Source organism: Ochotona princeps, chromosome 13 (assembly GCF_030435755.1).
Source record: "Ochotona princeps isolate mOchPri1 chromosome 13, mOchPri1.hap1, whole genome shotgun sequence".
NCBI classification, from domain to species: Eukaryota; Metazoa; Chordata; class Mammalia; order Lagomorpha; family Ochotonidae; genus Ochotona; species Ochotona princeps.
In genome coordinates, this window is record NC_080844.1 from 30,597,280 (window position 1) to 30,613,535 (window position 16,256).

The 16,256-nt window shown below is 41.7% G+C and overlaps 1 protein-coding gene across 6 annotated transcripts in view; it reads right to left on the reverse strand.

Moving 5' to 3' along the window:
- HERC4 (HECT and RLD domain containing E3 ubiquitin protein ligase 4) overlaps positions 1-2,642 on the reverse strand; it is a 113,690-nt gene extending 111,048 nt beyond the window's left edge. For 4 of the 6 annotated variants that reach the window (XM_058671691.1, XM_058671689.1, XM_058671686.1 and 1 more), the window contains exons 1-3: positions 2,443-2,642; positions 946-976; positions 214-517 (exon numbers count right to left, since the gene is read on the reverse strand). In XM_058671691.1, coding sequence (XP_058527674.1) covers positions 214-439 — 226 coding nt within the window. In that variant the 5' untranslated portion in view covers positions 440-517; positions 946-976; positions 2,443-2,642. Of the gene's footprint in view, positions 1-213; positions 518-945; positions 977-1,961; positions 2,175-2,442 lie in introns of those variants that run through there. The other 2 variants (XM_058671685.1, XM_058671687.1) reach the window with 2 other exon arrangements.
- Between the last annotated feature and the right edge of the window lie 13,614 nt (positions 2,643-16,256).

Here is a 16,256-nt window from a genome sequence, read left to right on the forward strand (position 1 = left end):
TCTTTTATGTCATCAATACAATAAAGGCTTCTAACAGAAGACAAAAGTAACCACGAAATAAAGCACTTAGAAGCAAGGATATGTAAAGAACAAATTTGATTCCTAATTTGTTTTTAAAGCTTCATAAATAATACAGGATTAGAACTAAAATTATGTGACATTTCAAATCTAAAATAATACAATCGTTATATACAAAAAATTTCTCCAACTTACCTGGCTTCTTTCTGGATTTTTCATGGCCCAGCTGCCCCAGATCATTGCATCCACATGTGTATACTGTCCCATCATCCAAAACAAACACGGTGTGTCTGAGTCCACATCCTACATCTCGGACCTTTTTATTTATAAAAAAGTCACTTTTTCGGGGCTCTAGTACAATTTCTTCATCAATTCCACCCAAACCTAGCTGTCCAAAGGATGCATTGCCCCAGCACAACATTCTTGTAATTATTTTGTTCTTCCAGTTTCAACGAAAAACTTCCTTTTGAAACACTGGAGAGTTGGAGGTACCTTAAGTCTGAAAAGACAGGAAAGAAATTAAAGTGACTTCAAAGTAAACACAATACATAATTGCTTTTTCAAGTGCTAGAATACAATAATCATTGTAACCACTCAACATTTTAACAGGCTACATAAGTATCATTCATTTTCAAAAACTGATGCCCCATGTACAAATGCTGAAAAAAATACTCCGAGTTCTTTGCAAAATTTAAAAACATTAGCTAGTTTTGACTTTTTGACATCAGGTGAGCGACAAAATTAACGGAAATAATAAGTGTTTCGATTAAACTGACCAGATTTTTTGTTGTTTCAATTTCAATGGGAGCAGGGAGACACCTTTCCACTGCCCCAAAATCAAAGACAATGAAGAATTTAGCAAACAGCAGATATTCCATCCTGCAATCTCCCAAAAATCATAGTGTAATTAAGCCTCCTAATACCCACCTCCACATCAACAGAACGCTGAAGTTCTTACCTGTAACAGAAATAAGACCAGTAATTGAACTTTTTAATTTCCCACAACTGAAATGACTTCCAATTATCCACACTAACAGGCTGCATACAAAGCAAAGCAGGATTTTCGTAAAAATTTGAATTTTAAGAAGTCACCTCCAAAAGCAATCTCATTATAAACCTAATTTTAAAACTAAATCAATGAGCAATACTACAGCAGGAGGGTGGGGAGAAATTCTGCTACTCAGATACAAAGATTCTCCTCCAAAGTCAACATTCCCTATGAGTGGTAGCTGTGACTAAACATTTTCTCCTGCACAATCTATATTCCCTGAGACAATTATTCGACTATAGGGGAGGAGAACTGTAAATAACTTCAGCACTGCTGATTTTTCAAGAATCGGAATGAGGGCTGGGACACTGATAGTTTGGTGGCGAAATCCGTAGAACTTTCCAGTACATACGCTATTTCTCCGATTGTAAAGGATCCAATAACATTTCAACGAGTCCACTTTATCTACAGCAAACTACAGAGATTTTTAAACGCATTCGCATTACTAAATTAACACCACTGCTGAAAGTCAGCTTTATTCCTGTCGTAATCACATTCCTTTTTCGGAACCTGCGGAAGTTTCCAAAACCCGATTCTCCTACGTTCTGACTAGCAAGTGGCCAAAGGTGTCTCATTTGCGACCCAACCATCCACACGTTTCATACTTCAGGGGCTTCGGAACCCGAAAGTTCCCGAGAGTTCTGCATTGTCTTCCCCCCTCATCCCGCCTCTACGCGCTCCCCAAGAGAGGACAGGAAAACATTATCTCCCCGTTTCAGCGCGCGAGACTCTACCAGCCTCCTCTTCACCAAAGTCCGAAGGGGGTACCCGTCAGCCGTCCTCTCGGCAGCAACAGGTAGGGAAGGAGAGGCAGCTTCGCCTCATCGCTCCCTTCAGCAAGCACCCAAGCCCCAGCTCACGCGGAGACACGGGCAGAGAAATGGTCCGCACACACCCCACCTCGCGGGCAGCCCAGCCAACCACCCACCGCAGCTACGAGCTCGCGGCCGCCGCACAGGCCGGGCCGGTCGAGGCCGGCCACCCCGCGGCCGCCGCCCGAGGGGAGGCCCTTCACCCGGGGACCGGCCACATTCCAGGCGGTCCTCTGGCCCCCCGAGCGGCCTGCGCCAGGCCGGCCTCGGCCGCCCCGGCGCCGCCGGCCCCTCCCTTAACGCCGTCACACGCCCCCGAACCCCCGAACCCCGACGGAGGGCAAACGACTCACCCCGCAGCCCCCCACTCGGGGCGATCGGGGGGCTGGGGTGGCGGGACGGGCTTGGGGAGGGGGCGGCCCCTCGTCAGGGAAGCGGGCGGCGCGGCGGCTGAGGCAGGTCTCTCAGGCTGCCGGGACCGTCCCCCGGCACTGAGCCCCGCGGCGGCGGCTCGCGAAGGGGCTGCTCTCGTCCCCTTCCCCGGCTCCTCCTGGGAAACTTTACCGGGTTCCTGAGAGACAAGCAGCCGCCCGGCGCTGTCCAGTCCGGACAGCAGCAACAGCAGCAGCAGCAGCAGCCGCCCGCGACCCGGATGGAGCAGGAGGGGAAGGACTGGAGGAGAGCGCTGGGCGGAGAGCACGAGGGGAGGAGAGTTGGGGAGAAGAGAGGCAGGAGGGAGGAGGGAGAGACGGGGAGGTGGCCGGGCGGGGGTGGGGCGGGGAGGGGCGGCCGGAAGTGAGCCGCGGAGCACGCGCGCGGGCGCACCGACTTCCCTGCCTGCGCGCCGGTGCGCCTGCGCGGGAATCCTCTCTCCCGGGGTGTCCTCGAGCAGGCGCCTGCGCCATGTGTAAAGGGGGAACAGACGGGCTGGAAAGGGGTATTTTGGAGTGGCGTTATTAGCGTGTTTAAGGTTCTGCCTTTTAATGAAGAGAATCTCTTCAGTCTGGGTCGGCTTTCTGCTCGTAGCTTCGGTCTCTTTTTGCTTATTGTGCTTTTTCTCAAAGTTTGATTTTTCAGGTGTCAGTGAGCCATCACATATAGGGGTAGAAAGGCGACCGACGGCTTTTTGTAATGTTTAACTTCCATTGGAAGTCGAGCGTGCAGTAGATATGGAGAGCAGTGGTAGGAATTCCGCGCGTGAAGTGTCAGCCCTAGTGTTAGTAATACAGCTGACTCCCATCACCCTGCCCACACTCCTGGAAGCTCAGCCTAAATTGCCAGAGCTTCCTTCAGGTAGAGAAAATTAACACGTTCAGAGTGCCTGCCTCGTAAAGATGAGATCCAGATGCCACAGGCCGATTTTTAAGATCATCTCTAAAAACAAACAAGGGAGCTCCAAGCTGGGTACTTTGCAAGTACCTCTGATTTTTACAAGGAACATTACGAAGTTACTGCTGAGAGCCTAGAAGACATTCAGAATAGCCGTGTTTCTTTCTCACTGATTGCTCACTGAACAGAGACACGTATTTCAGATTAGGGAGTATCTGTGCTGCAGTGTATGCCTGTGTTAGGCCGTGAGCAAATGGTCACAGGTGGGGGAGCTTAAAACAAAAAATTAGCTGTCTTTCAGAGACTGCCAGCCGTCTAAAAGATGGCAGGCTTGGTTCCCCTTGTGAAGTTCGCTGGCAGTCTCTTGGGCACACCCTTTCCTCCCTGCGTGTTGCCAACAGTTTTTGGCAGTCCTTGAAGAAGCATGCCTCTAATCTCTGCCTCCATCTCCACTGAGTTTTTTTCCCCCTGTGTATTCGTGTACACATTTCTCTTTTCATAAGGATATATTCCAGGCCAGTATGACCTCATCTTAACCTGATTGCATCTGCGAAGACCCTGTTTGCCAAGACACCAGGGATGAAGGACACAACAGAAACGAGTGGTAAATGAAAACATGACTAAGCAAAACATGACTAAGCAAAACAAGCATACTCCCAACACTGGAAAATAGGAGAATGCCTACAAAACCTTCTTAATCCTGATGTTGACAGCTTCATTCTACTGGGAAAACTGTTGTGTTTTCACTGTAAGGACATTCTGCCTCAAAAGAATATGTCCTTAAAGGGGGGGGGGGGGGAGATAGAGCTCAGGATATCCTAAAATAGGTACTTGACATTACCACAAATAAAAATGGAGTGGCTTAACAATAAAGTACAGGTTTTTTATTCATCTTTTCAGTATTCCAAGTGAAGTTCCTAATTAGTAAATCTTGATTTCCAGGGACCCCAGGAGGTAGGAAAGGAGAAGTTCCGTGACTCTTACCTGGGAAGTGCTGGGTGTCACCGCTGCCTATGCAACATCTGCAGGAACTACACACCTAGAAACAGGAATTTGAGACACCATCGTCAACTGCTTTATCTTGTACCACATGAAAGAAAGCATGGATTGGCGGACTAGTGCTCTTTGTCGCATGGATGTGGCTCTACACAATTTTTTTTTTTTAAAGATTTATTTGATTGAAAAAGCAGATTTACAGAGAAGGAAAGGCAGAGAAAGGTCTTCCAGATGCTGGTTGGTTCCCCAAATGGCTGCAACCAATCACAGGCCAGGACCCAGAAGGAAGCTTGTTTGAGGTCTTCCATGGGACCCATAGGGTTCAGGGTCCCAGGACTTTGGGCCATCCTCCATTGCTTTCCCAGGCCACAAGCAGGGAGCTGGATGGGAAGCGGGGCCGCTGGGACATGAACCAGGGTGCCCTTAGGGATCCTGGCATTTGGAGTGGGTAAATTAGCCAATTGAGCCATTGTGCCGGACCCTATGTGGAATATTTTTAAAGATGGATCTGGCATGTAGGAAGTGGAATGGACATTTCTGAATGTTCTTTTTTACTCTGTAAATCATTGCAACTGTTGTGCAAGATCATAAAAAACAGCCTGTAACTAATCGTTAGGGTTAAGCAAACATAAAATCACAGGGCTATTGGAATAATTTACATGTGTTATATAAGAGTAGTATAAGATATAAGTGTGTTTTGCCTCTGGTGCTGGACTATTTGGGTCCAGCAGCTGAGCCATATAGCTCACCTGAGACTTCTGTCCTATCCCCTGATCATAAAGATGTTTGCTAATAGTCCATTGTTACAGAAAATACTCTCATAATGTCTGTAATTACATTATTTTATTACTGATTTAGAAAGATAAAATATACAATGCTTTATATGAGGCAAGAGTTTTGTAAATGTTAACTTCTACTATTATTTGTATTATCTCCCATACTACAGGTAATAAGAAAACAGTTTGGAAAGCACTCCATGGTCACTAGAAATAAAATAATTCAGAACAAGAAATTTTTTTAATTTGATGTGAAAGACAGAGGCAGACAAAAAAAGATTGATCTTGCATCTGCTGAACCACTCCCCCTAACTGGCTGCAGTAGCCAGAACTGGACCACGCTGAAGCCAGGAGCAGGAGTCCAATCCAGGTCTCCTGTGTAGTTACCAAGTATGCAAGTGAAACCATCAGCCGCTGCCTACCAGGGCAATGGGCAACTAGACAGCCAGCAGAGTAGCCAAGACTCACCAGAACCTGATATGGGATGGGATGAAAGCATCTTAAGAAGTATCCTAACAGTTATACCAAACGTCCACAAAAAAAAAAAGGTAAGAATTTATTTTTAGCTTACTCTCATTAAAAACAAAACAAAAAGCTAGACTGTTTTGAGAGACCGCTTAAAGACGCATTCATTCTTATACCACTTTCCCCATACCCCCTGCCATTTAGCCATGCTTACTGCTTCTGGATCTTTTTTATTTGTTTAAGATTTATGCAGAGGCCCCTAACGCGATAGTCTAGTGGTTAAAGTCCTCACCTTGTACATGCTGGGATCCCATATGGGAGCCAGTTAGTGCCCTGGCAGCTCTGCGTCCCATCCAACTCCCTGCTTGTCGCCTGGGAAAGCAGTCAAGGACAACCTAAGGCCTTGGGTCCCTACACCCATGTGGGACACCTGGAGGAGGCTCCTGGCTTCTGGCTTCGTATCAGCTCAGTTCTGACCATTGCGGCTGCTTGGGGAGTAAATCATGGAACGGAAGATCTTCCTCTCTGTCTCTCCTCTTCCCTGTATATCTGACTTTCCAATAAAAAAATAAACAAATCTTTTTTTAAAAAAGTATTTATACGGAGGATCAATGATGTATCCTCTATATCTTGAACAGTGTTCATTCAAAAAGCATTTATTCATTAATTTGTTACTGGCGGTTTTGTACATTATTACAAACTTCTTATAAATATATTTGGAAATATATTTCAAGAGTCAGAAATTTTCCACTTGAAAGTAGTTAATGGGGCATTGCGTGTAACTATCTAATATATCACTTCCAAACTGTGGTGCAAGGAAAAAAAACATGCATTCAGTAAATCCTTTTTGGGCACCTACTATATGACATCTCTCAATTCTAGCAGGATAGACAGATGAAAACTAGGAAGCATGTAAATAAAAAATATGAACAGTATTTTTATTGTGTTGCTATTTCCAATAGCAAAACTCAAAAGCAACCTAAGTTCCAACTGTGGGGTGATGGATAAGCAAATTTTGTTATGTATCTAAGAAAATATGCTTTGGAAAACCACACTGATGCAAAATGTACATGATTCACGATAATGTTTAAAACAGTACAAAAATCATCTTGTTTCCATGTTAAAAACAAAAGAGATGGAAAGTAAATACACCAAAATATTAGAAATTGCTGTAAAGAGTGCTAGAATTTGAAGCAATTTTTCTATTTTCCAAATTCCTATATTTGATCTTAAAATATTGTATATGAGAGAAATATTACTTCTAAGAAGAGTTTCAAAGTCTAAAGATGCATAATTATCACATTAATCTAAGTTACTAAACTTAAATCTTTCTTTTGCTTATAAGATATGAATATATTCAATTTGATATATATTTTAAGTGAAGAAGTAAATAAGCTTCTAGGTTTGTCAGCATTGCTTTAAGAGATGTCACATTTTAGGAATAGGTGTCTACAAATGCCAATTTGAGTTTGTGTTGCTCTCCAGTTTCCTTTTGATCTTGATATTTCAGTTCCTAGAGCTGCTGTAAAAAATCACCACAAATCGAGTAGCTTAGCACAACAGTAATTTATTCTATTTTAGAGGCCATAAATCCAAAATCAAGTTGTCTACAGATGTCACACTCCTTCCCAAGACTTTAGGAAGAATCCTTTCTTTGTTTTGGTTTTGAGCAGCTCCTGGCATTCCCTGGTTTGTGGCAATATAACTCCAGTTTCAACCTACATTTTCACATGGCCTCTTTCCAAATTATGCCTGTGAAATGTCTTTCTTTGTAAGGACACCATTCATTGGAATTAGGTCACTCAATCTAGATCCATAACTTAATTACATCTCTAGAGCCATAATTTGGTGTCATCTGCAAAGACATTCTTTAAAAATAAGGTCACTTTCTGTAGTTTTAGGAAGACAGGAAATTAGGGAGATCATTAGTCACCCTACTATAATCCTATATCAAGAAGCTATAAGCTTCCATTACCCTATTTTTCTGTAATTTCAGTGTTATTTGCACCTACTTTCTGGATTACCCTAAAAGAAAACTGGTGGGGCCCAGCGCAATGGCCTAGTGGCTAAAGTCCTCGCCTTGAAAGCCCCGGGATCCCATATGGGCGCCGGTTCTAATCCCAGCAGCTCCACTTCCCATCCAGCTCCCTGCTTGTGGCCTGGGAAAGCAGTTGAGGACGGCCCAATGCATTGGGACGCTGCACCCACGTGGGAGACCTGGAAGAGGTTCCTGGCTCCTGGCTTCAGATCGGCGCAGCACTGGCCATTGCGGCTCACTTGGGGAGTGAATCATCGGACGGAAGATCTTCCTCTCTGTCTCTCCTCCTCTGTGTATATCTGGCTGTAATAAAATGAATAAATCTTTTAAAAAAAAGAAAAAAAGAAAACTGGTGGACTCTGAGGTAATGTACACTATATTCTGAAAACATTTGCAAAGAAAGTAAAAGACCAGCATAATTTTTTGAGCTTCTGCCTGTTGATATTATTATCCTGGAATTCTGGACATTTGTTAAGTACATGTAGTTTTAATAAGTCATTTTTTTGACATCACAGTTATTCCCATCATAGACTACTTTTCCATTCATCCATTTGCTGTCTCCTCTTTTTTTTCTTGCTTTCTTTTACTTGAGTATTAAACATTATGGACAAAGCTAAAGTAAATCTCCAGCCTCAAGGATTTCAGAGACATGTAATTCAACAAACCTAAGTGGAACACTGACATAGGATTAGGAATTCTGTTACATTCTGGGGGATACAAAGATAAATACAATAACATCTTCACTTCAGGATTTCTCTACAAGGTGAGACAGAAAAACCAATAATTACCAGACTGTAAAGCAAGTTCTAATAAGGATGTCTGGCAAGTGTCATTCTTTTATTGTTGACTTTGAAAAGGCAGAATGGGGCCCAGCATGATAGCCTAGAGGCTAGGGTCCTCGCCTTGAATGCACTGGGATCCCATATGGGCTCCAGTTCTAACCCACAGCTCTGCTTCCCATCTACCTCCCTGCTTGTGGCCTGAGAAAGCAGTGGAGGACAGCCCAAACCCTTGGGACCCTGCACCTGCACTGGAGACCCAGAAGAGGCTCCTGGCTTCTGATTGGCTCCGCTTCATCTGTTGTGGTCGTTTGGGGAGTGATTCAATGGACGACAGATCTTCCTCTCTGTATATTTGACTTTCCAATAAAAATAAATACATAAAAAAGAAAAGGCAGAATGATATTTCCAAAACAATTTTTAACCACTGGTCTCAAAAAGCACAGATTCTACCTCGAGTGGATAACTGGAGAAGATATCTATAGTCAAATGTACCCAGTCCTGGTTTCAAAGGTTAGGACCTTTCATTCAATCAAGCAGTCACACCACCTCACCTTCTTTGTTCTCCCAGTGAATCCCTCTGTCTACAGAGTTCCTGTCTTGAGGGCTCCATGTCATCTCTTCCCTTGGCCTTTGATCTAGCTTCATAGCTCCAGCCTGAAACATACACCACAAGGCCATCAAATCTTTTACAGGATTCAGTCAGAAAATCTTTACTGAACACCTACCCTGTGCTGTTCTCTCTAGAGTGGTAGAGATGGATACATACAAGTGCAAAGGCAGATAAAAAGCATTATAAAATAAGAAATACAAGGAGTTTGGATGAAGAATAAGAGAATGAATCCTTGAAAGAAAATGAGCAGTGAAGGCTTCTGAAGAGGAGATGCAATTGAAACAAAACTTTAGAACACTCACTCCCTATGAAGAGAAATGAGAAAGCATTCTAGGTGGCAGGAGGAAAATGAAGCCCTTTAGTGTAGGAAAGATAGGATATTTTCCAGAAACTGAAAGAAAACTAGAATCGATAGAGCACAAGGGCACAATATATGTTTGAAGATCTACAGAGGGTGATCAGGTCATCAGGGACTAGATTAAACAGGACCCATGAAGTTTAGTTTTATTCTTACTATGACCCAAGAGTTCAAGGCTGGGAGAAGAGCATAGTGATTATATATATACATACTGAGAGAAAGATTATTCTTGCTGCTGATTTGAATAGGCTCTCTGAATAGAAGACCATGAAAATAGAAAAAGATTATGTAGAAGACTTTTGCAAAAAATATTCAAATGGGAGTTGATAGTTCAGGAGATTCATGTAGTGGTGGTGGAAATGAAATGAAGAAGGTCAAATCAAAATATATTTGGGGTTAGGACTGGTGGTTTGTATAATATCAGGACTGCTGGTAATTTTCTGACTTGAGCAACTGGGTAAATAATGACATTTAGGAAGATGATGATATGATTAAGGGAAATGGAAAGAGGATAGGTTTTTGACTAAGAAAAATCAAATGTTCTGTTTTGACCTTAAGTTTGGAAAACAAGACCATGTTTGCCTTAGTTGGCTGGAATTCCATAACCAAATACTTTAGAATATGTAACTTAAATAACACCTCCTCACTGTGTATTCACATGGTTCTCCCTTGGACTGTGTGTGTTCTCTGTGTTTCAGTCTCCTTTTCTCATAAAGACACTAGTCAAACTGGAGCCCACCCACAAACCCTTATTTTACTTTAATAACCTTTGTAAAGGGCCTATTTCCAAATATAGTCACACTTTGTGGTCCTGGTGATCAGAACTTTAGGATTCAAACTGGGAATGGGGAAAAGCACAATTCATAACAATGTATTTTTATCTCCTGAACTGCATTAATAAAATGTCATTTCTTAGTTACCCTAGTGAGTACGAGCCAATCCCATGGCAGGAGAAATAACTCCCCTACCACAAAACTCAAGAAAGTAAAAGGAATGTGACCCTTTTTAATAGGTACAAGCAAAAACAGTTTTATTAACATTTCTATTTTTAGAATATGCCACTTAATCTATAACATACATCATCATAACAATAGGTATGTATCATAGGAATCCTTCTTTTTGTAAGACTTATTTTTTTATTGGAAAGTCAGATATACAGAGAAGAGGAGAGACAGAGAGGAAGATCTTCCCTCCCCAAGAGGCCGCAATGGCCAAAGCTGAGCTGATACAAACCCAGGAGCCAGGAGCCTCTTCCAGGTCTCCCACGTGGGTGTAGGGACCCAAGACCTTGGGTTGTCCTCAATTGCTTTCCCAGGCCACAAGCAGGGAGCTGGATGGGAAGTGGGGCAGCCAGTACACGAACTGGCTCCCCTACGGGATCCCAGCATGTGCAAGGTGAGGACTTTAGCCACCAGGCTACCAGGCCGGGCCCAATAGGAATCCTTCTAAACTTTCACCCTCACAATTATCCTAACCTTTTTTTTCACTTCAAATTTATTTATTTATTTTGTTTTTTTTTTTACTTCAAATTTATAATCTGCTTCATTTTTCTTCTCACTGTGCCAGTATGAAATGGTAGTAGTCTTTATATCTGAAATAGCAGGAATATTTTTCAATCTCTATTTGTATGACTCTGTATTGTTTCTTTGTGCTTGTTTTCCATCCGCTAGATACAAAAACTCAACTGACAATGAAACAGGAATAACCCTGAGAATCACATGTAATGTGGCCCTTGACCAGTGTGTGGGGATGTGCTCATGCATTTGAAATCGCAGGGCTTTGCTTCAGCTACTTCTCTTTCTTGATCACATTCTCAAACTAGTTGCTTTCACTGTTGCTGTTTTTGTTATGGCAGTAAGGAGTAAAAAATTGTATTTAGGAGCAAAAACTTAGCTTGATACACTGAGTTTTAAAATTAACTTAAGCAATCCTTAAGATAGGGATTCCATAAGTTCTAATTAACCATGAGAATCACTAAAGTAGGAAGATTAAAAGTATAGGATCCGGGCCTGGCATGGTAGCCTAGCAGCTAAAGTCCTCACCTTGAACGCCCCGGGATCCAATGTGGGCGCCGGTTCTAATCCCGGCAGCTCCACTTTCCATCCAGCTCCCTGCCTGTGGCCTGGGATAGCAGTCGAGGATGGCCCAAAGCCTTGGGACCCTGCACCCGCGTGGGAGACCCGGAAGAGGTTCCTGGTTCCCGGCATCGGATTGGCGCGTACCGGCCCGTTGCAGCTCACTTGGGGAGTGAATCATCGGATGGAAGATCTTCCTCTCTGTCTCTCCTCCTCTCTATACATCTGACTTTGTAATAAAAATAAATAAACCTTTTTAATAAAAAGTATAGGATCCATATTTATCCAAAACTTTTAAATCTAAGTGTTTTCTTCCATACCAACCAGTTAAAACACAAGAGAAGGAAAGGCATCTCAAGGCTCCAGGTTTGTTGCTGTGGGTTAACCTCCCACCTGCAGCACCCCCTTTGCGCTCATTCCTGAGTCACCTGCTAAGAAGCCTGAGAGAGGAGCAGTGGATGGCCCAAGTCCTCGGCCCCCTGCCACCCACATGGGAGACCTGATTGGAAACTCCTGGCTTCACTTTCCACTGAAAACTTTTGGAGAGATTAACCACCAAATGGAACATTTCCCTCTCTCTCTTTCGTTCTTCTCCCCTCACTCTCATTCTGTGACTCTGCCTTTTATATACACAAATCTTAAAAAAAAAAAAGCAGTTTAACCATCAGAGCATAGTAATCACATTTTGATTTACACAAAAAACCCATTTTTATTGCTACTGATTATGATGGCTCTAGAAAACATATCTGAGGTAAGAAAGCTCTATTTTTACAGAAATATAAAATCTGGGAAGAATGTTCATGGGTATTGTTAAATGGCATGGCTCACAGTCCTCAGAATCAGCACTAAATCTATTACTATAGTTTTTTTGTCAAATCAACAATACTGCTTCTTAAAATAGAAATTAGCCAGATCATGATTATCTTAATCGATTAAAACTTGGGTTAATAACTTCCAGACAAATATAATGCAATTAGCCTTGTTAAACCTCTTATCTGATGATCACTTTGATAGGGAAATTAATAACACATTCCAGATTCTTACATTAAAATGCTATGAAAGTGACACAGAGGACCAAAAAATAAGGACAAGCTTTTTAACTCAAGCCTCTGAATTTCCTTATGTTTGCAAAATCACTGTAGGTTCCTTTTTGCATTCAGAAGCTTCTGTACATATCATTTGCTAATTTTTCACATATATCTGCTATCTATGCACTATTTTTTAAAAGAAAGGTTGTCTTATTAGCTGACATCCAGAAATAAAGCACTGACATTTTTATAGATGGGTTTTCATTAGAGTCTGAAAACTGTGTTCCTATAATCTCAGTGTAAGATCTGATAGCTTGAAGAAACAATTGAGCAGTGATGTCTGGAAAGGACAGTGTGTTCCTACAAATAAATTATAGTTACCGCCTCCACGTTGCCTAAATACAGTTTAACTGTATTAAAATGACAGAAATATTTGCCTAAGAAAAAATGTCATGCAGTTTCTAGCTGCTGTTTTACCTAAGATTAAAAGAAAAAACTGGTGATAGAAATATATATATATATACACACACACACACTATTTAGAAACATGGAATCTTAGGAGGTAAGTTGAAGTGTCATGTATTGTTCACTTTCAACAATTTCAACTTTTCAGGCTTTAAAAGGGCAACTACATTCCTTTTTTTTTAATTTTTTATTTATTTATTTATTTTTTTTTTTTTTAAGATTTGTTTTATTTTTATTACAAAGTCAGATATACTGAGAGGAGGAGAGACAGAGAGGAAGTGGAGCTGCCGGGATTAGAACCAGCAGCCATATGGGATCAAGGCAAGGACCTTAGCCACTAGGCCACGCTGCCGAGCCCCAGGGCAACTACATTTCAAATAGCAGCTTTAAAAATTTTCCCACTCACAAGCTCTGATAATGATGACAATAAAACAGAAATCCAATGAAATGGTGAACATTAGAATCATTCTTAGTGATGAAACATCTTTTTTAAAAAATTTAAAGAACTGCATAGAAAATTCAAGGGTATACTGAATTAATCTATGGTAATTGTGAAACATCTTATTCTGTTCTACCTCAGTTACCAAGAAGGAGACTGGTAAGATGATTTTATTTCATGTAAAATTCTAATTTGTTTTCTCTGCCTGGGGAACTGCCATCTTTACAAATTAAAGCACTCATGTTTATTGATAATAATTTAAATTCAATAAAGTGTAAAAATAATTAAAATTGACACCCCAGAAGGTACATACAACTAACATTATGTTGAATATCTTTGTGATATTTGTTCATACTCCAAGAATATTGCTCACATATAAATTTTAGTCAAAGTATCCTGGAGTTTTTAAAACCTAGATTTATTGGGGGCCTGGCCGGGTTTGGTTGCAATAAAAAAAAAAAAAAAAAAAAAAAAAAACAGTACAAAACACAAAATGCCAAGGTGAAATGGCCTGTGCCAGTAGGGAATGCAACACCCGACCAGCACTCCTCCCACTGGTTTAGGTGAGGGACGAGAGTGTGATGGGCAGAGCCGGGAAGAGCTGCGATACTCATTGGTTCCAATGGAGGTCGGGGCTCAGAATAGAACCAACCCAGGGGGTAAAACCACCAGCTGATCGGAGTGATGGACGGTGGCGGGCACTGTGCTTACTAGTAGTACATGTAGGAGCCTGGACTGGGGATTCCCCTGAACAAAATGGAGGAATCAACACATTAACCAAGAAAAGACGGAAAATGGAGTAGATCAATCAACCACCTCAACTATATGCTTCCAGCGGAAAACTGGACAAGGGGAAACTCTAAGATGGACTATGTCAATCAGTGGACTCTGCACCAGCCTCATCATACCTGGACTGTTGCTGATGATATGTTGGAGCTTCTAATTGATCGAGGTGACGCTCTGCTGTCTCTGCCTTCAAACCTGAGAGGGCCTCCCTAAGAGGCCGTTGAACTTGAACTGGACAAGTGGGATGCTGGACTCTGTATGGTGTGAACTTTTAATTAGGGAATCTCAACGGAACTTGAGCTGTGGTTATGCATCAAGGTGAAAGAATTCACCATGGGGGAAGGGTTTGGGGTGAAGGGGGTGGGGGAATCCCAGTACCTATGAAATTGTGTCATGTAATACAATGTACTTAATGAATAAATGAATATATATTAAAATATATATATATATATATAAAAATGAAACCTAGATTTACTCAATAAGCTATTAAGGACTTCTTGCCTAATATTGGTGATCTTTCTCAAAGGCAGATTTGACCATCTTAAAATCTTTGTCACAGATGTTCTAACGGCCTTTAAACCAAGCCCTTAACCTCCCCAGCAATCTCAGCCCTGCAGCCTCCCCATGAAATACACTCACATTCTTGGGTTGCTCTTTCAACCTAGTGAAATTTCAGCTTCCAATACTCAACCTGGGCAGTACTTTCTTTATGAAGACTTGCCTACTCTGTGACACAAGACCCTCTGCTGCTGAAAAGGAACATTTAGGATTGAAAGGACAGAAGCATTTAATTTGCTTTTTCTTTGCTTTCTGTATTTCGCTTGCAGTAGAAAACAGTGAATAGCTGAAGGAATATTTCATGATTAAGTTTAGATAGAGCCTGGGAGTCTGAGAGATAAGGGGCACCTGCAACTAGCCTCCACCTCTAATTGCATGGCCCCCTCCCTGTTTATGTTTATGGTTCCCCCCTCCCTGTTTATGTTTAGGGTTCCCCCTCCCTGTTTCTGTTTAGGGTTCCCCTTCCCTGTTCATGGTTATGGTTTTATGGTTTTATTATTTTAGCCTTGGTTTAGCCTTTAAAAAGGATGCTATACCATGACTGGGGGTCGATGCCTAGCCTCCTGCATGAGGAACTGGCCCCGGCCCCAGCGCGCTGGTAATCAAATAAAGCCTCTTGCTTTTACATCAAGCCTTCGGTGGTCACTGGGGAAACTCACTCTCTCGAGACAATTGGTAAGGTTTTTCCCTGTTGGGGGGCCTTACACTGCATGGTGCCACCTTCTGCTATAAGCACACCACATTGCGGCATGAATTGGCTTTTCTCTCTTATAGGACCTTAGCTCAAGGTGAGGAACATGTCTCTCTTGACTCATAAGCCCCTAAAATGGATGAATACAAATTGTTTTATATTGTTTAGCAGCCCTAACTGGCAATATTTTTATCTTTAATAAAATCTGAAAATCGTATTTAGATGATTAAATCTTTCAGAACAACGTCTCTAGAAAAAAAGACCATTAAAAAAGCCCTCAATGGGAAAGACTGTGAACACTTTTGTAACAAATATCCATTAAATGTTTGCTAGTTGCATCATTTAGATTGTAATCTTTCCAGGAGAGGAACCTGTGATATCTTTATCACTTTGTGTGCCTAGGAGGCTACTAGGCTCAGAGAATAATCTCAATTCAGTTTTTACTGATTGATTGAATGAAAAGAATTAAACCTTATTCCTTGAATTTTATCTATGAACTACATTAAATCTATTCTCTTTATCCTAACAAAAAAAAAATCTCAACAGGAATTCCTGAGATCTTTATCTTTGAATCTCTCTCTGATTTGAAATCTCTGTGACCTCTTAGAATAAAGGAGCTCTATTGATTTTTATGTTCCAATGTCTTTACAGAGAACTCTGGAACAGTGGAAGGTTCTTAAATCTGTTATGAAGATTTCATCTGTGAAATAGATGTATTCTTTGCTCCTGAACTGGGGCAATCTTTTAACCAGATTAGGAACTTAGTAAATATTTGTGAGATAAATGTGATTTGTTGTCTGGCTGCTGGCAAGTACAACTGAAATCTGATGTGAAGTTTTCCTTGTTCTCTTGGCTTCAGCTACAAATACAGATCAAATCAAGAAAAGTTCTAAGAGATTTTATTTTTCACTACGAAATATCAAGCCGAAAGAGGGGCGGGGGGAGGAGATAGGAGAAAAGTTGGAAACAAACAAGTGTGGCT